Raw genomic sequence first — 24,179 nt, forward strand, 5'->3', positions numbered from 1 at the left:
TCTTAAAGAGATAGTTCACCCAAAAAATGAAAATTGTGTCATCATTTACTCGCCCTCATGTTGTTAGAAACATGTATACATTTCTTTGTTCTGATGATCACAAAGGAAGATATTTTGAGGAATGCTTGTAACCAAACCGATTCAGAGCCCCATTCACTTACATAGTATTCTTTTTCCTACTAGGGCTCATGATCCCTTTAAGCAAGGGGCCAGGGTCAACTGGGGTCCTTGACAAATTCCCAAAGGGCTCAGAATGACTTTAAAGGATTACTCCACTTTCAAAAAACATTTTTTTCACATAATTTACTTACCCCCAAGTCATCCAAAATGTTTATGACTTTCTTTGATCAGTCGAGAAGAAATTAAGTTATTTGAGTTTTCTCAATTTAATAGACTTTATTGGACCCCAACACTTTACAGTTTCAATACAGTTTAAAATTGCTGTTTCAAAACAGTTTCAAAGGGCTCTAAACGATCCCAAACGAGGCATAAGGGTCTTATCTAGCAGAACGATTGTCATTTTCAACAAGGAATATAAAAAATATACATAATAATAATAATAATGTCTTTGTGTCAGTTTATTTTTTTAAATGGTCCGCAAATGTGCGTGTCATATTTGTAGCACGTGACCTTTCGGCGTGCTTATGCAATTACGTGAGGTTGCGCTGGCACGATACACGTCCGGTGGAGGACAAGAACTTGTGGTTTAAAGGTTCTTTTTTTTTCTTGTGGTTTAAAGGTGATTTTTTTTCTGGCTTATTTGAAAAACTCAGAGCTTTCATTGGAAAGAATTGAAAACATACGCCGGCCGCGGGCATAAAAGTTTTGGTGTGCACGCCTCCTTTCCTCAAATAACTTAAATTCTTCTCGACTGAACAAAGAAAGACATCAACATTTTGGTTGACATGGGGGTGAATACATTTTTAGGATTCTTTTTTAAGAAAATGGAGTAGCCTAATCCTTTAACATATTACAAAATAAGCATTTACATAATTGAAACAAGTAAAAATTAATATACTTTGTGTTTGGCTATATGTTAAAGAAATAGGCCTAAATATTGTTCTGTACAATTGTAGCTCAAAGTCAAAATGGTTAAGAACTAAAATTATTAAATAAACTGATGTTAGTGGTGTTAAAAAATATATTTTTTTACATTTTATATTTGGGGTTTATATCACTTTAATATAATATGAAAAAATGTCTTATACATTCAACAATTTTAATGTGAACTTACAATAATATAATCACAATGATTTTTCTTGTATGTGCTTATTTCACATATATTTCAGATTTTAACAGAAATTTAAGATATTTAAAATTTTGCCACCTGTTGTAGGCTAGGCCTACCTCCGCCTAACTGACGATCACGCCATAACGGGGTAAAGTCCCGCCCCTTTCTCCTTCCCTCTCTCTCTCTCTCTCTCTCTCTCTCTCTCTCTCTCTCGCTCGTAAAAGTGAACGCTAGGGAGTGTGTGTGCGTGTCTCGAAAAGATTACAAAGAAGTAGAATCTACAGACAGAGCGGGCGCGCGGCGCTTTGCAAACGCTACGCGATGTAGCGAATCACCACCGTACCGCCACGCGACAGTCCAGTTTTACAGGACCGGACTAGACTGCATTGAGCTATGCCCAGCGCCGACAGAACTCCAGCCGAACTCGAGAGGAACTCTTTCATTCACGGAGACATGGTAACGTTAGTTATACTCGAGTCTGTTTTAATCCACGCGACGTCTTATCTAAGCCGTGAGATGCATGTCTGTGGTCCAATGTGTTTGTGCTCTGTTTAGTCAATCATTGAGCTGCATATATGTTTACGAGCCTTCAGTCTCGCGGAAAATCATCATGATTTTACCTTTTGTGCATTCCTCAAGAATGTACTATGGTTTAGTATATTAACTGTAAGTATTTTTTGGTATTATGTGTAGTAGAATCGTAGTAACGTTAACCATTTACTACGGTCTCGCTCACCATATTTACAAAGATATTCGTTGTTTAACTATGGGAATGCAAACGATAATCAACCTGACCCAATACATTTCACTGAAGCCATAGTTAATTTTCCGAAAAGATGGTTTTGATTAACGTAAGAAACGTTTACTATGGTTTACGTGGTCTACTATCATTGTATGTGTTACTTTACTATGGTTTTGGTACAAAGACATCCATAGTTAAACTTTGGTTACTGAAGTAACAAGGTTAATTTTCGTAAACGTCTCAAGTTCATCGCTACTTTAAACTTCGTCACACCTTATAAGTTCTCATATTGAACTCATTGCACTAACAACGAGCAACATATTTTTTACATCATTTATTAGTATGCTAGTCAATGCAGTTGTTCATTCATGTTAGTTTGTTGTCCATAAACTAATATTAACAAATACAACATGTGATTTTCAAATTTCTATTGGCAAATAGTAAAAAATTTAAATAAAATGATTCCGTGTAGACGTTTTCTCTATTGCTAGTTTATGTCAACTAATGTATTTAACTACTATTTAACTTTATTGTTTAGTGTTACCAAAACATAAATTTATGTCTGTTTTAAGTTTTATTAGTGTCGATAAAATTTTTCAGACCTTGGGACTCAAACAGTCTAATAATATTTTGTGTTAAAGCATGAAATTCTCATTTTTTTTTAAATTTATCATTATTCTTTATTCTTCGATTGACTAAAACACATCCTAAAAATATTGAGTACTAAACTACATCATTACTACTCATATTACTATTGTGAATGTGTTTACAAACTATATTGCTTTCAGCAGGCGTGTTTAAAGGCAACCAGATCAGACAATAGTGATCCTTGGATCCAGTTAGACCGGTTACACGGGTGTTTCCCCTTAAATGAGTTAATTGTGATAGTTAAAAGTCAGGAAAATTAAAATCCCGAGTATCTGTTACACATACGCCTATGCGCGTTTGAAACACTGGGGTGATGGGTGGCGTGCCAGGGCATGTGTTGGTCTGTTGTAAGCTGAACAAATGCTCCAGTGTATTGTGTATGTACCCTCGACCCCTGGCACTAAGACTGTGTGTGTGCCAGACCGAATCTGCACCCACCATACTGCATCAATGCTTGTTTTCAAAGTCTTTGAGCACCTTGTAGTAAGATGTGTGGACATGGGATGCATGTTCGTTCACCCCTGTTGTTTTCATCTTAATACCAGGTGTAAGCAGGGCCTTAGAGAGTTTGTCTTTTTAAACATGTGGGCTGCCTGAGTCTATTAACAACACTGTTACCTTAAATGAGGCTCTGAAACACATTTGCACTTTTACATTTAAGTGAGTGAATTGAGCTAATAGGATTAATTGATTGTGTCGAGCAGTTCATGCATTATTAATTTTAGGGTTAATGGAGAGGAAGAGCAAAACGCATTCAATTAGTCTCACGTAATTGCATTGCTTCATGTGTACATCTAAATGCATTGTGTCTGTCTGTCTGTATGGATTTCCATGTTGGATGAAGCAGCGGAGCATTGATTAAATGACAGGTCAAGCTAAAGCATACATTTAGGTCATGTGATCAATACTTGCAATGCTCAATCGTAGTGAAACACTGTGTAAAGATAAAGCCTGTGAACGTCTGACAATCTTTTTAGTTGTATAGATAAGAGCTCGCTCGCACGCACATTATGTATGTGTCTAAATGATGACATCATTTACGCATTTTACAGACACTTTTATCCAAAGTGACTTATGATGCATTTAATTTACACGTATTACATTTTATATGTTGTTCCCTGGTATCGAATTCACAACCTTTGCACTGCTGGCAAAATACTCTACCAATTCAATTACAGTAACACTACATACCGCTATTATTGTTTTAAACAATAAGTAAACTGATGGTATTAGATCATTGCTCATGCATTTGTCTTGCATACCAATCTAAGTGTTTACAATGTTTTACATGCCATTGTAAATGCATGCAATGATTTGGAAAGACGAAATGAGCGGTTACTTTTTCAAGCAATCACACTTGGGTGATTCTTCTGAAATTAGACTTATGAGGTGTCATGAAATATTTTGATAAAGTAAATGCAAAGAAAGAGTATCCAAATAAGAAGTTTACAGTTACAAACATCTCTTCATGTACTATTTTGCACATGATTTCAAATGACATCATACAAACCACTTTTGTTGTTTTTTCCACATTTAAGGGGAAAATTTTCATTACCGCAACGTGTCCATTACTGGATTTAGGTTCTTTGACTTGGAAATATTAATTATAAAAAAATCTAAAAAATAAAAAGCTTCATGCATGTTATTCTATAAACATTTACAGTAAAGAAACGTGTGGTATTTGGTGATCATTGCTAAATGTAGAGACAATAATAAGGAATATAGATGTGTCTAAGACCAATTTTCTCATCCTCCGCAACAATTTTCAATCATTGTTTAAGCCCTCAAGGAACTAACATTTTCAAAAAAAAAAAAAAAAAAAAGTTGGAGGAGACATAATTGACTATGACACTCAAGATACAAGTTGAAATTTTGTTTGTACCTAGACAACTTTTTAGTTCTCATTACCGAAACATGAGTTTGTAAATGCATGTATTTAATGTAATATCATGTTGCGGTAATGATAATTTTTGATAATGAAAATCTAAAAAATGTAAATAATTCTATAGGAAATATTTTTTAAATCCTCTAAAAAATAATTGTTATAGTAAGTTCAGACCTTAAAATTGGTTTCAAGGGCTTTTTAAAAAATCTGATGCTGGACACCTTCTAAGTCTTAATTTCGTGAGAATCACCAACTTGCGAGTCTTTTAAGGGCATTAAGCAACCACCCAAAATACTAGCAACCTGAAAAGCAACCGAAAAGATCATAATACTATAAAAATGTTATAATCACTGCTCAGTTTTTAGTAAGTCATATCATGTTTTTCTAAGAACGTTATATACATTACATCAACTCATAACTAAACTTTATTAAAGTTATAAACTCAAGAGTAGGTTGACTTGCTAACTTCTCTGGATAGTTTTGTACTCAACATATAGCTATGTATGCCTATACTGTACAAACACATGTCTAGGAACACAGCTGTTCTCCTGAGGACATTGGACATGGGTGTACAACATTCCTGTTGTTTCCTGTGTAACTTGTGTAATACTGATATAGACAACACAGCACTACATGTTGTGCACTTGCAGTCTCAATCTCTGTGTCACTGTGAATTATTAGCATTGTGGTGACATTGTGTCTTATAAGAACATAACTTATAGTTAGTGTGTAATAAATAAGACTGGGGAACTGGCTGTGCCCCAGAAAGCCCTTTGAGACGACAGCAGAAGGTTTGTGGATAAGGGTGGTTCTTCTCTCTATTGAAACAGGGAGGGTCTCGCATTTGAAAATATTTGGGTTCAAAAAGCATTTGTGATGTTTACGTTAGCCCTCAGATTGTAAAAATTAAACTGTCCACAATGGACTGTTTGCATGGATCCAAATCTGTCCACAGGAATGATATTAATAATGCATAACCAGACATTCATCTGTTAAGTATAATTACGCTTGTATAATAAGAAAATGTCCCCAGTTTCATTGCAAGTGCATCACTGTAATTTGTTTTTCGCAAAATACAAAACTTACAGATTACTCAAAATTATTATGTTGTAATTGACAGCTTGCCACAGATGTTTTGAACACACAACTGTCCTTTTAATCTTACATGTGGTGTAATAACAATAGTTTAAATTGCTAATGTGCATGTATAGACATGTTTCAGTACGTAAGTATAGAAATAAAGTACAGGAAGTTGATTTGTGTTAATTATCATCATCATCATCATCATCATCATCTCTGATAACTTTAAGTATTTCCTGATATGGTCAGCATGATACACGTGTACATGTTTTTTAAAGATTGTTGACTGCGATTTTGCATCTACAGTGGCTTTTGTAGTGCACGTACACAAACTCTACATTTCATTGCCCTGCGGCTCTTGAGTTTCTGTGAACCTAGTCATGTGATGGAGCAAGTTTCTGCATGACCCACAAGCTGGTCACACCCGACTGTTAAAGTGTGTCTGTGTGCAGATACGGTCCGTGTGTTAGAAGTAACAACAGCGTGATAACGAATTGCTTGTGGCTTATTTGTGTTTACAGGAAGACGAGCACAGTTATGTTGCCAGAATGCTTTAGTTTGTCATAATTACAGCTGATCCATCATGTTTTGGCACTTTTACTTGGTGACTGACTGTATCTATAAAGTTCAAAGCAGGTTAAATAATACTTTGTTTATGAAGATGTTGTTCATTTGTGGGTTTTGTACCTGATCTTGATACGAGATTAACAGGCCACATTAACTGTTATGCCATGTCACAACACTGGCGATAATGAGATAGCATCATGCATTTACACATTTTATTTTGTTTTTTATTTATTCATACGTGTACACAGCCGTCAACGCATGCACATTGTGACAAAATGCAATGCATCTCGTGGGCTACATAATACATTGTCCTGTACCCGCATCCGCAACCTACACATTAAAAGTATGCGCGGTTAAGGTGTGTGCTATTCTGATGATACAATTTTTGGCATGCGGATACTTGCGTATGCATAAAAGGCGAACTATCACATTAGGGATGCACTGAAAAGAAGTCGAATAAAATAAAACACTCCGAACAACCAAACTTGTTTTTTTTTTTTTTTCAAATTGTTAATTATTTTACCTATTTTTTCACCATTGCACAAGTTGCATTTTCAGATGGTCTTTTTTACTATATTTATTTCACATTATTTAACAATGATTTTTTTTACATTCCAGCAGTCATCATAAAGCCTTTTTACACCTGGTCACTTCTCTCATCAGATAGCTATCTGACTTGTTAAAACACTTCCTTTTACATTAGACCACATAAATGAGTCTTGGCTAAACTGATAATAATCTGACTTTCTATATTTCCGCACAAAATGCAAATAACCTATACGTTACTCTGTTCTCCGTGCTTGTGCATTCAGCAGACAAATACCCAGGATTGATGCCGTGTCAGCGTTCTTATACGCTGCATGGTGTTCAGGATGTCTTGATTTTAAATAATAAATGAAACTTGTAGTGCGCTATGTTTTTCGCGTCTTTCGCAGACACTTTAAAATGCTTTCACCAACATATTTGCGTGGCTCTCAATCTGCGCTGGTTGCTATTCGATCACGTCATCAAAGACTTCATTGTTCGGTAAAATTTATTCAGTTATTTCATACTGCTATTTTCGTCCGAATTATTTTGCAGGACATTCGATGCATCCCAAGTAAACATGCTTTTATTAAATGTGCTGGAAGAACTTGTAACTCTATGTATTTATAAATGTTCAAGTGTAACATAATGGAAAGTTATTAAAGTAAGTGGTTATATTAATAATATATACAATGATCACTATTTTAAATTTGATGTACTATATAAAGAACATATTGTACATTTCAGAGCCGAAAACTCGGTCTAAAAATACTGTATTGAAACTAAGCTGCAAAGGCAACTAGTTCTGAAACTGGAGAAACGTAACTCATTTACATCAGAAACTTGGCCTTTTTCTAGACAGTTTCTTAAAAATGAGGAACTAGGATAGATACTGTTATTTCTAAATGCAATTTCCAGAAAATTATGCAGCCATTCCGTTCCCATCTGCATTCAATTAAGTGTGAGATATGGGAAAAGTTCATAATACGATGTGCCGTTCCTTGCTTCCGGTGTTTAGTACTCACTGACTAACATTTATCAAGGACACAATGTGATGCACGCTGGGTTTGCAAAAAAGCCTGTTATTGAAGAATGAGAAAGTGTTTTAATAGCAAACCCTGAGTAAGCATATTATACCTATTTCACAAGCAGAGAGTAAGGATAAAGGGTTATTACAGTGAATCAGAGTATCATACGGCCCATGTAAATGAATGTAGCTGTACTGCATGGAAACTGTCCTTTGTGATATAAAAGTCAGCTGTTTACTTTCCTGCACTTAAAAGTGAACTTCCAAAGCACAGCGTTTGTTTTTTTGTAGCTTCCTCATTAGAAGTGTTTCCTGCGGGACATTCCAGATTAAAAAGACGAGGCAAGGTTAAGATATGACAAAGACCTTTTGTGTTTGACACTTTGTAATACTTTGATTCAAGCAGATATCTCAAGGTTTGGGTCTTTTAGTTTAAATAGGATTTGAGGTGTTTGTCTGTGTGGGCTTGATGTTGCTTTATTCCATTACACTCTTGTCACTGTGACAGTACCCTTTCAAAAAGGTACACCTTTCTACCCAAAAAGTGCATATTAGTACTTCAAAGGTACGTGTTGGCAGTTTAAAGATACATATTTGTACCTAAATGGCACATATTAAAACCTTTTTTAAATGGTACTGCCCCAGTGACAGATTTGTACCTTTTATTTCTGACAGTGTACCTCTGACATAAGGCTTTTCTTGACTGGATTATTAAACTTAATTTTACAAATACAATGCTGTCAGCACATGACAGTCTTGTGTCAGTCTGACTAGTGTGTAACTAGTTCCCAGTGAAGTTTTAAGATTCAAAGATATATGTTTCATTAGTTTGCAAGCTCCTTTGAATTCGAACCTATGACCTTGGTGTGGTTAGCACCATACTCTATTAGTTGAACAGTTACTGTACAATGGTGTAGCCTATGTTTCCTGTATTACTAAATATACAACGTCTGGCCAATAGAAACCATATTTTACACAATATGTGAGTTTTTAGAGTGAATTTAATGATGAGACAACAAAATGATTAGGTACTGTAAATGAATTAACAAAAAAACTGTATGTATTTCTTTGTGTTGTATTTGCTAACTTAAACAGATGACAATTACCGTTATCGTTTTATAGTCTTTGGCTTTACATCTAAGTGTCTTTTTATTACAAACAACAAATTTAAGTAACAGAAAAATTTACGATATATATGTAAGGAATATTTGACAACGGGCCGTTGAATTATAAGAAAATAATGCACACCCAAGGGGTCACGGAGTGGCGTTACACTGCGGGTGTGCATTATTTTCAAATAACTCAAAGGACCGGATTCAATCATTCCTCTTATACCACGGTTACCACAAACATTGCTCTGGTGCTTATTTTTAATAAATTTGACAAGTTAGGTGTGCGGTTATCAGAAATTAATGCATACTAGGGATGCACGATAGGATTTTTTTGGGGGGTCGATATAAACAGACAACTTCTGGCCGATACCGATATTAAACACTTGTATACAATACTATACAGTTGGTCTATTAGCTAGTTTATTTCTGCATTAAATAATTTTTACTGAACATGGATTGGATCTAATTAACATTCAACTGACCAACATAATAAGAGAGGCACAAATTAAGCTAAAACAAATATAATAAGACAGCATGACAACCTTCAAAGGTGGTTTTTGCTATTCAGCATTTATTTTATTAACAACATTAACATTTTTTTTTACATATAATGGATTTCTTTATGCAGTTAATTAATAAACAATTGGTATCGGCCTTTCACGTGCTATTGCAGATATGCCGATGGTTTCAAATTAATCAAAAATCGGCCGATAAATATCCGCGGCCGATACATCGGTGCATCACTAATGCATACCCTCGGAACATTTCTCAGCCAATCAGAATACAGCATTCAACAGACCCGTGGTGTATATATCGGCCTTAGGGGTGTCACGATTCTCCAAATCCTTGATTTGATTAAATTTTCAATTCTAAGGTCAATTCTATGCCATTTTTAGACTAGACTTTTATGAAATATAATACCTGACCTTGAACCCGGAGATGCCCTGCCATGTTAAGGGCTTGTTATAGTTGTGCGTAGGTCCTACGGCGTAGCCGCAGGATCTGCGTCGGTTTTCATTTATACTTTTGCGTCGTTGTCCACGTCGACATGCAAACACGTGTGCAGACCGCTGGTAGGCAGTATTCATGTGTGTAACCACAGTAGCAGGGCGACCGTCAAAGAAGAAGAAGCTTGGCAAGTTAACCCACAAACGAAGAAGAAACAGCAACTTGTTGTGTATGATTTGAGAAAACCAGCAATGATGAAAGTAAATAAACAGCCACTTTTGTTGCGGTTGGAGTTAAATCACTCCTCAACTTGCCCATTCTTTGTTTTCACCGTCGCAAACGGAAATACCTATGACGCAATTTAAAAAAAATTTTTTTGCGAGGTGCACGTCAGGCTATGCAAAGCTACGCACAGGCTACGGATACCCTTAGCCGTAGCTATGGCGAAGAACTTGCGCACGACTATAAATCAGGCTTTAGTCGTGCTGCCAGTGGAAAAATATGGTACACGCACATACCTGATAAAAGGAAACTTCCTGTCAGAGGAACATTTCTGTCAATACTTAAAAACGCACTTTTATTATTGTCAGACGAGATTGTGAGACTATTCCCCAATAAGTCATGTTTAAATGCTGTTTTTATAACTCTTAAGCAACTGAAATAAGTGCTCGGTTCTGATAGAGTTCAGCTGAAGGCGGGAGGCGCTTGCTGTTTTTTTTGTTTCCCATTTAAATAGCAGCTCGCGTGTCTCCTGCATCTGGCATGCCATCTTTTAACTGGCTGTAGCTAGCTAAGTTACAGGAGGTTGACTCGCAGCACTCAACACGTGTTTTTTTTCCCACTTGGCTAGCTGACCGGATGTGACATGGGGGCATTGCAGCATCAACGATTCCATTTTTTTAATTCGAAGTTCCAGGTTTTTACTTAATTTCGATCGATTTCGATTTTCGGCCTATCACTATTCATTACCTCAATAAAGATCTTTTGCAGTTAAGCTAGGGCCACACAATATATATATTCTTTAATAACACCCACTGCACTTTAAAAAAAGTAATTTTTCAGCTCCTCTATTTTAATTTTTTTGTTATTATATAATTATTATTAGGGCTGGGCAAAAAAAAAAAGATTTTTCTATTAATCGTTTTTTAAAACATGGACGATTAAAAATCGATTCTCAAAGAGCAGAATCAATTTTTTTTCATATTCTTTCCACAAACATTGAACGGAGGTATGGAAGCATTTTAGATTTCGCAAGCAAGACATGTTGTGGCTTTTCATTTCTTTTTATTAATTACACTTGTAAACTGCTGTTCACTGTCTTTTTTATTAATATAGTATTTGTATTAAATCTATATTCATTGAGTTGAAACGAGAATCGAGTATAAAAACCTACCCGAGAACCGGAATCGAAAATTTAATTGAGAATCAAAATCGAATCGATTTGATAGCTTGTGACTCGAAATCGAATCGATCTGGAACATCTGAATTGATACCCAGCCCTAATTATTATTCGTTATTTTACTTCATTACTTCCGCTTAAGAAGAGTTTTGCACTTTTTATTTTAATATATATCTTTACATCAATACTTATTTGTACTTAAAAGCTATACGATAATAATGACGATAATAAAAGCGCGTTTTTAAGGTGCAAAGTATTGACAGAAATGTTCCTCTGACAGGAAGTTTCGTTAAGATGTTTTATATCTTTTTAGATTTTCAAAATATAAGACCACAAACATGATCTACGTTTTACTTATAATGTGTGGAGTGCCGCTATGTGGTCATCACAGCACAGCACACCACACATCTTCAAATTCATTTATTTCCGATTTGCGATCGGAGCACCTCCGACGTGCTTCCGGGCAAATTCAGACACTCTTCGCACACTGTGCACCACAGGGAAATCTGATAAGATAATCAGTTCAACCACGAACACGATTAGGACTTTACCTAGGATTGTCGTAAGGGGTAAAATCGGCCCAAATTCAGCACGATTATCTTTTGGTTTGTGCTGATCTCCTCACAGCGAAACCTAAGTTCCGTTTGAAATACTGTCAAGTATGCATAGTCACAACCCATGTGTGCAGTTTATCTTAGGAAACACATTGCCAATAGCCTGTGTAACCTGTTTCACTACGGCATAGCCCGTAGTCTAGGGTTAGTTTATTTAGGGTTTATTGTATGTGTGCGAAGTGAGAAGTGTGTATGCATCTGTTCTGAAATGGCTGTCACACTGCTGTTTCAAACTCTTACATCAAACTGCTATTTCAGCTGTTTGCTAGTCTGTTTTTTTTCTACTGTCGTCTTTCATTTCCTTATTCTCTTAATCTGGCCCAGATACACTTCTCATTTGAATGCGAACTGTGCTTGCATTGTGCTTTCACAGTTTGACTTCTTTGTTAATGACGTTAACCTCAGAAAACGTTTATGTAAATAGGTTTCATTTCTATAGCTGTTGTTTGCAGCGCTCTGTGTTATGTAAAGCACATGAAAAAAAGAATTCAAACACACACAAGGGCTTTATAAGTCCAAGGTGTGTGTGTGTGTGTTTGTTTGTGTGTTTGTGTTTAGTTATGTTCTGTACTTTGTGGCCACTCCTAATCTTTTTGTCTTTACCCTGTCGAGTAATAATCCCACTGACTAGATTATAATCTCAGTACCAACATTCCTTGTTTAACTTGTTAGGTTGAAACCTTAGACATTGTGAGGCCTTCATTGTACAAAACCGTTTGTCTTGCAGTGTTATTAGGGAAACACACTGTTATGGAGTGCCTATCATTGTGTGTATGCAAGCCCATTAATAAAGTTGGCATGTTTGCATGAATTTATGAAAGACATGTCCTGTCCATGTTTCACCCTTAAAAAAAAATCACATAAATGTATGTTGGCAGTGTGTGTACCAAGGTTATTATAGTTTTGCTTTTTTAAATTAGTTTTTATTTTAGTATCGTTTTCAATTTTGCTTTAAATTTAAGTTTAGTTTTAGTTAGTTTCATGAATGGTTTTGTTAGTTTTAGTTTAGTTTTTATTTTGCAAACACATTTCTATTTAGTTTTTATTTTATTTAGTTTCAGTTATAGTTTTAGTAATTATAGTTGAGCAGCTAACAGCAGCTAGACTGTCTGACATATTTATCAGTTAACTGAGGTTGCTGTCAGCCTCAGCTAATCTCACATGCATAAAGCACCATCTACAAGTAAAGACTCCTTAAAAGTTTGTAAACATTGCAACGTCTCCGGGTGGGCGGGGATTAGTTGGAGGCAAAAAGAGGCGCGGACGCAATGCTGACAAGCGTAAGCTAGGACATTTTAGAAGGGATTTATTAAACGCAGAAGAAGGTTCGGAACTGTCTGAATATGTTACTGACTCTGCGTGACAGCTTTTTTTGTAAATTAACGCTGTAACAATTAGTTCTTGTATCTTGTTCTCATTGGAAACATTTTAACCAGGTTTTGGATATTTCCTACATATGAAGAATTTTCGGCTGGTTTGGGGAATTTTGTCAAGGCTTATTGTCTAATGTAACCTATTGCAGGGCTAACTATGATTAGCAATAAGGATTATTTTTAGAGATCTTTCAAAGGATGGCACACACATCTATCGCTGTATGTTTGTTTAACATTTAAGCTAGCTAGTGCACTGACGGTTGACTTATCATCACCTATAAAACAGAAACTTTCTGATTTGTAATAGATAAGACCAACACAGATGCATAGATTAATTTACCTGATATGAACTGTGCACTGCAAACACGAGCATTATTTGCGATCGTCTCCGTCCATTCAACCACAATTGTCCTTTTCATTTCTGTGAAGGAATGTCTGCCGGGACCCGGTTAAACTTTTGCTTTGAACCAAAAGTGCTGGTCCTTCTATTTTGGTTGCCAAAAACACAACAAGACGACATTTTAAAGTGAAAACCTCAACTTTTAGCGCTCCCGTTATGAGTTCTTCCTTATGTTTTGCCTCCAGCTAGAGCGGTGACGTCACAGTGACGTCGGCGATTAAGGGGTCTATTATAAAGCCTGTTCAGATTTTCGCCATGGGATGAGAGCTTATTTATTACGAAAACGAATATTTATTTTTGATAATTATTATTTTATTTCAGTTAGTTTTTCAATAACATTTGCTCGTTTCGTTTAGTTTTAGTTTTTCATTTCTTATGAATTTTTAATTTTATTTCAGTTAACGAAAATGTTTTTTAGCTGATAGTTTTAGTCTTAGTTTCAGTTTTCGTTTACGAAAATAACCTTGTGTGTACACATTACAACCACCCTACAATGAAAAATCCACCTGTTCTTTTTTTAAATCCCCATTAAACCAGAACAGTCTCATTAGACATGTTGTTTTAATTCTCTTATTAATGTGATGTCACACTAACAAAGCCCTGCCCACAGCCACTGACTGACTGGTTAACTTTACCCAAAAGCTTTTCTAAATGTGTGTCTTATCACGTTGTTGCAGTAATGCGGCTAAAGATATTATTGTCCCAGACTGTATTCACAGGAATCTGATCTATTTTTATCCGAAAGCAGTAGCTTGTTTGTATTTAAAGGTACACGCATGAAAACAACCCTTTTTGCTCCCGCCCAAATAGGGGCATTTTGGACATGCTGTACCAAATGATCTATTGGAAACTTCAGGCACGTACTAGGCAACCATGAGATTGTAAAAATGTGCATATTATTGACCCAATAATATAAAACTTTCCAATTTAAATGTGTGCATTTATATATACAACTTTAATATATCTGATGATGTAAGTCGGACACCAGATGTGTGTACGTCAAAGGAAGGGGAACGTTAGAAAGGTTAGATGAGACAGACTGTTGCATGTGTGATTTAACTAACCTAGTTCTCAAGGAGACCGTTTCTGCCCTGAAGACATCAATATAGTCTGGTCAAAGGTGCTTCAATGACACTTAAACACACATCATTAGAAAAAAAATTATCATTCAACCTATTCAACAAACCACGGTGGATTATGTATTTGAGAAATTATGTTACTGTATGAAATTTTGCTTGTTGTTGGATAAAATTACGATATGATCCATGGCAGGCTAGGAGCATCAAAGTTTGATTTTTAGTCATGGATTTCACATTGATTTCAGTCTTTGACATGGCTTTACTCTGTGAATATGAAAAATAACAAGGTTATGTTTTCACCGAATGGTTTTTACATTATGTAAACTTATTACACGGCTATCTGAAATGCTTGATTCTGATTGGCCAGTCACAACATTCCAAGGGTCGTTCTTTTCAGATAACTACAGCTCAAAACTAATAACACATGGTAACCTGGATATTGCAAAATATTTTGACAGGTACAGTTTAATATTACACAAAATACATATATGTCTTTAACCCTTGTGCATCAATTAAAAAAAGTTACACATAGGTTCACAGGGGACAAAAATGTCCATGTCCAAAAAGTGTAATAAAATATTATAGATTAATATTTTTTTCCACTTTCACTGATGCCATTTTTTTAACCAACATCAGCTCTAATCACAATGACCAAACATTCATTAATTTTCAGAATTTTAACCCTTTAAATGCTGGTTTGTTTACACAATGCCACTGTTGTTTTTATGAAAAAAACGACACCTCCTTTGCAACGGTTGTAGTCTTGTGATTTCCAGTACAATATATTTTTTTTCATTCAAACTGCTCACACACACATGCACATTCTGGTTTCCATGTTTTGTGGAGACATTTCATAGACGTAATGCATTTTATACCATACAAACTGTATATTCTATTCCATTACCTACCCCATTCTCTAACCCCAACCATCACAGAAATCTTTCTACTACTTCACATTTTCAAGAAACATCATTCTGTTTGATTTATAAGCTTGTTTTCTCATGGGGACCTCAAAATGTCCCCACAAGGTCACAAAAACTCTGGTATTCCTATCTTTGTGGGGACAATTGGTCACCACAACGTGATAATTACCAGGTACACACACAGACACACATAAAATTTTCGGTACACACATACAAACCACACTCTGAAATCCATACCAACACACCCACACAATTATAGCCTCATAATATATCTAATTGGCTCTATAATATGCATAAGCAGAAAACAACAATAAAGCGATAATTTGCTTTATATGCCAAACCTAAAAAAAATGGCACCATCTGGTAAAAAATAGTAAAAATTTAAATTTTGAAGCCTTGCCAACAGAATGAAAGCCTGTTAACAAAGATTGCATCCTTTTATAGTTGAATGGCACCGCGATTAAAAATTGCAGTTTTAATGGGTTTCAATGGGGACATTTTTGTCCAAAAGGTCCTGAGAGGAAGTATTTTGTGTACCTAGTAGAAAATAGATTTTTTTAAAGGAAATGAAGGTGAAATATTAAAATTCCAATAAAAATGCACATCTGTGGCAAATTTTATGCAGTTAGCATTAACACAGGCAAAGTTATCAAAAAAACAAAACTGAAAAGGACAAAAATGTCCTCAAGGATGGACAAGGGTTAATAACACCCACTGCACTTTTTAAAAAGTCATTTTCCAGCTCCCCTTACACATTTGTTAAACATTTGATTTTTACCGTTTTGGAATCCATTCAGCCAATCTCTGGGTCTGGCTGTGCCACTTTTAGCATAGCATAGCACAATCCATTGAATCTGATTAGACCATTAGCATCGCGCTTAAAATAATTCAATATTTTTCCTATTTAAAACTTGACTCTTCTGTAGTTACATACATCGTGTAAGACCGACGGAAAATTAAAAGTTGCGATTTTCTAGGCCGATATGGCTATGAACTATACTCTCATTTAACAATTATATTACCCAATGCCCGAAAATAGTCCCTTGGTAGCTTTCAATAGCAGAGAACTATTTTTGGAAAATCGCAACTTTTTCTGTCAGTCTTTCAAGTTTTTAATAGGAAAAATATCAAAACTCTTTGGTTATTTTTGAGCGCGATGCTAATGGTCTAATCAGATTCAATGGATTATGCTAAGCTATGCTAAAAGTGGTAACGCCGGACCTGGAGATCGGCTGGATGGATTCCAAAACGGTAAAACTCAAATGTTTAACTCTCTACAGGTTGCCTAGTCCTCGTGCAACAGAGAGCTGAGTCTCTAGGTTAATTTTAGTCTATAGAAGAGTGTTAGTGTTTGTCGACTCGCAGCGGAGTGGGGCGGGGCGGGGGCGTGGCATCACGATGGTGTCTCTCCATCGGCACAACCCTGGTGTACATTTAAACTAAAATGTGTGTTTGTGACTTTTGAATGTGTTGTTTTATTTAAAAAACGAAAGTAAACCGTTTCCTCGCAGAAGGTCAAATAAAATATTTCAAATCAATATTTAATGTTTCTTACCATACTTATGAAGTAAAGAGTCGCGTAATAAGTGGGATAATGTACAGTCAGCAGGTTGTAATGGCGAAATAAGCCTGATCGCACTGTCAGGGCTTATTTCTGCGATAACAACCTGCTTCTACATTATCCCTTACTTTCATATAGTAAACAGTTAATCACATGATTCTCATATGGGCACAAACAAGTGAGACATGCAGTAACCATGGCCACTCTTCACTATCAGTACTTCCTTTGACCTAAAATCATGTTTTGTCTAAATGACCTCAAATGGTGAATTATTGTATGTAATTTATATAGCAATATTTGTTCATGAACAGTGCAGATAATTTGGCTGTGTGGCTCTCTCCCGGTGATCTGTATTTGTTTGTCTGCTTTCTCTAGTTGAATCATAAAGGCTTGTGTCCCTGATCTCTAAAGACCTGTTACTGCTTGATAACAGGTCACCATGGTAACAGACAAATATGATTTCTTTGCAATTTTCTGACATTTGGAAGTTTTGTACAAGCATAATGCAACCCTAAGAATTGACATTAATAAGTGTCAGCGAAAACAGCTTTGTGTCGGCTCATTACCGATAATGAATATAATAATGAAATTGTATTTTTCATCTCTGTTTTGTCTTGGGTGCTGAATGTAGCTTTTGTTACGGCCAGTGTTGGAAACGTGACAGTCTGACAATAACATCTGCAGACAGAGTCTGGTAGGAAAGGAAAGTAATAGCTTCCCCTAAAATAATAATTCTGTCATCATTTAGTCAAAATGTCAATTCAGTTTCAATTTAAAACTTTCAGATCCGGTTTAACTTGTTTGATCTCAAGCTATAAACTAAAACGACTTTCTTTATTAAGTTCAGTTCTGGGAAGTGCCATCATGTGATTTTGTGACTTTGGAGAAAAGTTGGCTCTCTGTCTTATGTCCTGCTCCATTAAAATTATTGCACATATTCTGGAGTTGGCAACTTTGTGGCTGTGTTTTATGGATATTGTCTCAGAATTTATAATCATAATAGTTTTGGACAGTCTTCAGACTATTTTTGGTAGCTGTTTACATTTGTTTATTCATTTGACTTTGTGTTGTTTCAGGCAGAGAGGGTTGGCGACTTGAACACCCTCAGTGTGCCGATGCTCATGCGTAGAGGTGGCTCAGAGACATGTCTAGACCTGGACACGACGGACCTGACGGGACGAGAAGTCTCACGATCGCGCTCCGGCCTGGGCAGCTTGGAGCAGAAAATCCTAAAGGTGAAAGAGCAGCTGCGAATCGAACAAAATTTACAGGATGAAAACGTCGCAGAGTACCTCAAACTCATAAGCAGCGCCGACAAGCAGCAGAGCGGCCGTATCAAACAAGTGTTCGAGAAAAAGAACCAGAAAACGGCGCACAACATCGTCCAACTCCAAAAGAAGCTGGAGCAGTATCAGCGCAAGATGAAGGAGAGCGACGTCTTGAACGGGACCAAACACACGCCACCACACTCCAGCAGAGACCATCACGAACTGCCTAAAGACAACCTCAAAGAAACCATCGTCACAGGAAGTGGCCGGCACCCGCATTTAGACAAGGTCAAGACTATCGGCCCGGGTGTCTCGCTTTCGCCGCCGTTCTTCTTCAGCAAGTCCCGCGGCATAGCGAACCTCATCCGCAACAAGTTCGGCAGCGCGGACAACATCGCGCACATGAAGAGCTCTTTGGAGACGGGTAGCAGCCTGCATGCGGAAGGGGGAGGCCGAGCTCTGAGCGGCAGTGCGACCCTAACCTCCAAACCCAAATACCCCAGCGATGATGAGTGCTCCACTGAGACTTCATTATCGGTAGAAAGCAATGGTCATGTGACTGGATCAGGTGTGACGGGACAGAACAGCGGGTCGGGGAAGGAAGGAGGCCACTTGGAGAATGGCGGCCGCATGGTGGTGGCCTACGAGGAGGTCAGGGAGTTGAGGGAGACTCAACATCTGTTAGCCGAAGACATCGAGACACTCAAGACCCAGTTTAAATGTGAATTCGACAATATAACACAAACACTACAAGAGGAGCGATACAGGTTAATATACTATTTCCATAATCAATTTAATTCAAATGTTTACCTTGAACCATTATGTTTTATATGCTACTGCTCTTTATAAAGCAATTACTAAACTAGCGAATATTTCCATGCTGTTCCAGCCGTGCTTGTACCGATTATGGCTGACTTGACCAATATGGTTACAGTTAGAGTTCGTTCTCATTCACACTTTCAAACCTAGCACCTTACAATTGATATCTGTGACCCTGTCTGTGAAGTCCAGCGTGAAGACTCGTAATCTGATTATGAGATTTGGAGCATCAACGTTTGATTTGAATCATTGATAACATAATGATTTTAATCTATGTTCTTACTCAGTCAATATTAAAGATATCAAGGTTATTTTTCGCAGAATGTTCTTTATCTTTGTAGGATGATTTTCTGTTTAAAACCATAAATTACCAAAAATTACTTTCACATTCTTATGATTGATCACGTTGTGTGGGACTGGGGACACCAGCATCCCAAACACAACATGGTGGCCCTATCTGTAATAACGTTATGCTGTCTTTTTCTTGCACGCACACACACTAAGGGGCTGATAAAACCTGGTATTAAAGGCAAGGTGCACAATTTTTAAAAAAGGTTTAGAAAAGTGAGTCGGGCTGAATACCAAAACACACTTGTAGCCAATCAGCAGTTAGGGGCATGTCTACTAATGACACGGAGGATAGAACGCTCCATTCTAATAAACCTCTAAGGGGTTTATTACTTGGTACATCACACATTAAGGCCCAATCCCAATTCTATTTTATACCCCTCCCCCTTGCCCCTACCCCTTCCCCTTGCCCCTTGAAACAGAGTGTCAAGGGGTAGGGCTGAAAATATTCCCCTAAGAAATGGGACACCACTACTAGACCGTTACACGTCATCATAAGTCGTTGCTAGCTCCTACGTCATAGATGCTCCGATGTAATAATACAATAAAAATTTTATATTACAAGAAATTATTAAAATAATATATGTTGTGGAACTATCACAAAGTCAATAACATTAGCAAAATTTTTTCATGGCGATTTTTACAAATCTTTTTTCTGAGAACATACCGTATACATGAACACAAGATTTAAGGCAACATAAAACAAGTGATTATTTGTTATTAAAATACTTTTTAATGTCCAAAAATACTTAAATTTATGGGCCATATTGGAAATTTATCATACCCCTTCATCTGAAGTGTGGTCCTGAAAAATCTTTGTTTGAAGGGCTATCTGGTCCTTACCCCTACCCCTTCCCCTTCAGCCAAAAGAGAATTGAGACACCCCTACCCCTTCACGTGAACGCGCGAAACAAAGGGGAAGGGGAAGGGGTAAGGGGTAGAAATGGGATTGGGCCTAAATCAATAGGCGGAATGTAAGCGGTCTTTTGAAGTAATCCGGTCAAATGCGTTTTCAACTACCTCTCTGAATGTGGTCGAAAGTGGACGAGCTCAAAACGTTTCACACCCCGTTTACACGCGTCTTTAGCATCATCCACTTGTGATCCCATCGATCATGATGTGTCTTAATATGAGGTGTACACATGCTATAACACTGAATGTTTCCTATGTAAGGTGTGAACGTTTGGAGGACCAGCTGAACGATCTCACAGAGCTCCATCAGAACGAAACCGCTAACCTCAAGCAGGAGCTAGCTAGCATCGAAGAGAAGATGGCCTATCAAGCTTACGAACGTGCTCGAGATATACAGGTACGGATATACAGTTATTCTAAGATACGGACACATTGTGTAAGTGTTTTTTCAATATTTAATGACAAAAATCCTGCATATTGTGGCTTTAAATGTTGCTGCCATTTTGGTTATAGTAAGCTTTCACAAAATTTAGTTTTGGCATAAATACAATGCAGACGTCTGTGTTATGATTTGCCTCTGTGGACTAAAAGTAATTGATGTATCTGGTAAGATTTCACAATCATATTGTGTAATATAATTGTGTGTTTTCTGTCTGCAGGACGCTCTGGAGGTCTGTCAGACGCGAGTCAGTAAATTAGAGTTACAGCAACAGCAGCAGCAGGTCTTGCAGTTGGAAAGTGCCGATGCCAAAGTGTTGCTGGGAAAATGCATCAACATCATGCTGGCCATTGTCACTGTGATCTTAGTGTGCGTGTCCACGGCTGCTAAGTTCTCCGCACCGCTCCTAAAGAGTCGTCTACACATATTTGGGACTTTCGTATGCGTGTGTCTGCTGGCGTTCGGATGGAGCAACTGGGAACATTTGCAGTTTACCATAGAGCGACTGCTCATACCCAGATGAATCCGTTTTAAAGCGATAGTTCACCTAAAACTATCCCTTTAAGTGATATTCTCACTGGAACTGCACCTCCAGGGATCTACCCTTCACAATGTGACTGTCCCAGGACAATTTCTTTAACAAACACTTTGTTTTTACTGCGTGTTTGTGTATGAGAGGGAGCGTTCATGACGTACTGTAGCAGAAATGGGTCCATCTCTCTAACTGTATTGTATTAATTGGATTTATTAACATGTTTCCATTTGTCTTCTGTGTCTTAAGAGGTTCAGCTTTTAACAACTTTTATTTTAGGACTTGATAGTAAGTTGTAAAGAACCGTTTGTTGGAATCTCACGAAAGCATGATGGGTCATATTTTATCCCACAATCAAAGGAAAAATTGCATTAAGGGATAGTTCACCCAAAAATGTTTTGTCATCATTTATAGTCTTTAGTCCCAGAAAATTTCCGTAAAATTGGAAGAGAGGCTTCTGTGTGAACACAAACACGTCCCGTAAATGTTCTGGGATCACTCCCATAAAGAGGACCTAATAACAATGTCGTAACATTCACGAAAAACATTCTGTGCGAACAAGAGACAGAAGCGATGCCGTAAGGGCCGTGTCATCGCAACCAAAATTTATGGTTCAGCTCTTTAAAACGAGAGATTTATCTGCAGCAGCATAAAAGAATAGCGTGTGCTCATTTAAAATCTTATCATAAACAAAAATGCACACACATGGTTTCTCAAAAGAGAGAAATCACGAATAATAAGCAAACTTCAGATGCTGGATCTTTACGGCATGTGTGTGAATGCACTCACAGATTCCGAATTGACAGTATGAATGAACCAAAATCAAACGATCCCAGACAAATCCCGGATGCATTTTCCATGTATTTTCCGTAATGTCTGTGTTAAAAGGACTATTGTTTTAAGCCTGTATATACATTTCTTTGTTCTGATGAATATATTTTGAAGAATGTTTGTACTTAAGCACCATTGACTTCCATAGTAGGATAAAACATTACTAAAATATCTTTGTGTTCGGCAGAACAAAGAAATTTATACAGGTTTGAAACAACTTGAGGGTGAATAAATGACATTTTTAAGAAATACAAATGTTGGTAACGTTTACATTTGCAATTTGCTTTTTATTTATTTTAGTTTTATTTTCATTGTAACGTATTTATAAAAAATGAACAACCCTCTTTCTCTGTGTATTTATGAAAAAATTTGGCAAATTTTTATAAATATGATTTAAAAAACTTTTAAAACAGGATCAATTTCTTGGAAATATGTTTTTCTTTTCATTTTGGGATTGAAATATGACTCTTCTGTGTACTAATATAATGCATTATTTGTACTACTAAAATGGCCTGAAGATCTTTTTACCGGCACTTTAAACACATGTTTGTGAAATGTTTTACATGTGGTTGATATTTTCTTATTCTGTACTAAAAGACAGAAACACTCATTGTTTTATAATAGAAATGCCTCTTGGTCATTGAAACGTAACAAAGACATCAGCTTCCTTTTCATTTTCAGGTTTACGTGACACAATTAGCTCTGTTATCTGTGGTACTTAGAATTAATATTTTTTTCTACGTTATGAATGGTTTTGGTTAATCTGTGATTAATGACTACCACAATGCAAACTCATTACACCTGTATTACTACTGTCCATGTGAACATTTGCCTGTCTCTGTGGTTTGACTGAAGATTGTATAAGCACCCACATCTGAATTCACACACGTCCTACTATACTACTACTGTTTAGTTTAGAGATGATTCAAGAATTTTAAAAGCCTTTTTTATGATAAACAAAAAAGACTTTTGTGTGAAATTTTCTGTGAATGTTGTCTTAATAATATGATCTAACAATTGGATTGGAGTTTTCCTGATTTTCATTGTTTATCTGATAGAAAGCTGACGTACTACCTTAAACTGAAATAAATGGCCTCATTTTTCTTTATTTGTTCACTGTTATGCTTTTTTGGGGTGGTTTCCCAGACAGGGATTAACTCAAACGTGGACTAGGCCTTATTTTAATAAGGAAATATAACTAGTTTTAACAAACATGCCTTACTAAAAACTTTACTGGCATGCATTTTGAGGCAAAACAAAGGGAACTGATGTATTTTAAGATATGTAAGTGTTTTCAGTTTGGACAGCTCTTACATTTATTTTAGTCTAGGACTAGTCTAATCCTTGTCCGTGAAACCACCCTGTAGAGTTCAATTGAGCTGTGTTGATAAGTCATTGTTTACTTACACAAAACTAAATATTTTTTTATATTTGTATCACCCTGTTTATGCTAGGATGCTTGCAACAGGTTAAAGCAGGTTTGGAGAATAGATTGATGATCATGACTTTCCTGATATTTGTTATATTGTCTAGCTGTTAGTGGTACCATTAACCATTGACTTCCATAGTAGGAATAAAAAATACAATGGAATTCAGGGGTTTTATCACCTATGTGCTTATCATCATTAATTAAAATAGATTTTTCATTATTTATCACAATACTTCCAAAATATTTTTTTTCTTACTATGGAATTCAATGGTTACAGTCAGCTTGGTGCTTACCATCATTTCTCAAAATATCTTCTTTTGTGACCATCAAAATAAAAAACTCAAACAGGTTTAGAACAACATGAAGGTAAGTAATGTTGACAGAATTTTTATTTTTGGGTGAACTATCCCTTTAAAGTGTGTATCAGATTTTATAACACGTCAGACTCATCAACTGTTGCAATGCTTATCCGTGACATTAGATGGTT

General features: G+C 36.5%; 1 protein-coding gene across 1 annotated transcript; it reads left to right on the plus strand.

Annotated features, from left to right (window-relative positions):
- The first annotated feature begins 1,438 nt into the window (after window positions 1-1,438).
- Window positions 1,439-23,371, plus strand: tmcc3 (transmembrane and coiled-coil domain family 3). Its single transcript, XM_055190572.2, has 4 exons — window positions 1,439-1,687; window positions 18,191-19,149; window positions 20,723-20,858; window positions 21,121-23,371. The coding sequence occupies exons 1-4, from the start codon at window positions 1,625-1,627 to the stop codon at window positions 21,421-21,423; spliced, it is 1,461 nt and encodes a 486-aa protein (XP_055046547.2). The 5' UTR covers window positions 1,439-1,624; the 3' UTR covers window positions 21,424-23,371.
- The last annotated feature ends 808 nt before the right edge of the window (window positions 23,372-24,179 follow it).

Source organism: Misgurnus anguillicaudatus, chromosome 1, assembly GCF_027580225.2.
Source record: "Misgurnus anguillicaudatus chromosome 1, ASM2758022v2, whole genome shotgun sequence".
Classification (NCBI taxonomy): domain Eukaryota; kingdom Metazoa; phylum Chordata; class Actinopteri; order Cypriniformes; family Cobitidae; genus Misgurnus; species Misgurnus anguillicaudatus.

Bases quoted from the DNA above. Each gene is read 5' to 3' on its own strand.
- tmcc3 (XM_055190572.2), top strand. From the start codon at position 1,625: ATGCCCAGCGCCGACAGAACTCCAGCCGAACTCGAGAGGAACTCTTTC. The intron at 1,688-18,190 runs GTAACGTTAGTT...GTGTTGTTTCAG, and splicing joins CTTTCATTCACGGAGACATG to GCAGAGAGGGTTGGCGACTT. The intron at 20,859-21,120 runs GTACGGATATAC...TTCTGTCTGCAG, and splicing joins AACGTGCTCGAGATATACAG to GACGCTCTGGAGGTCTGTCA.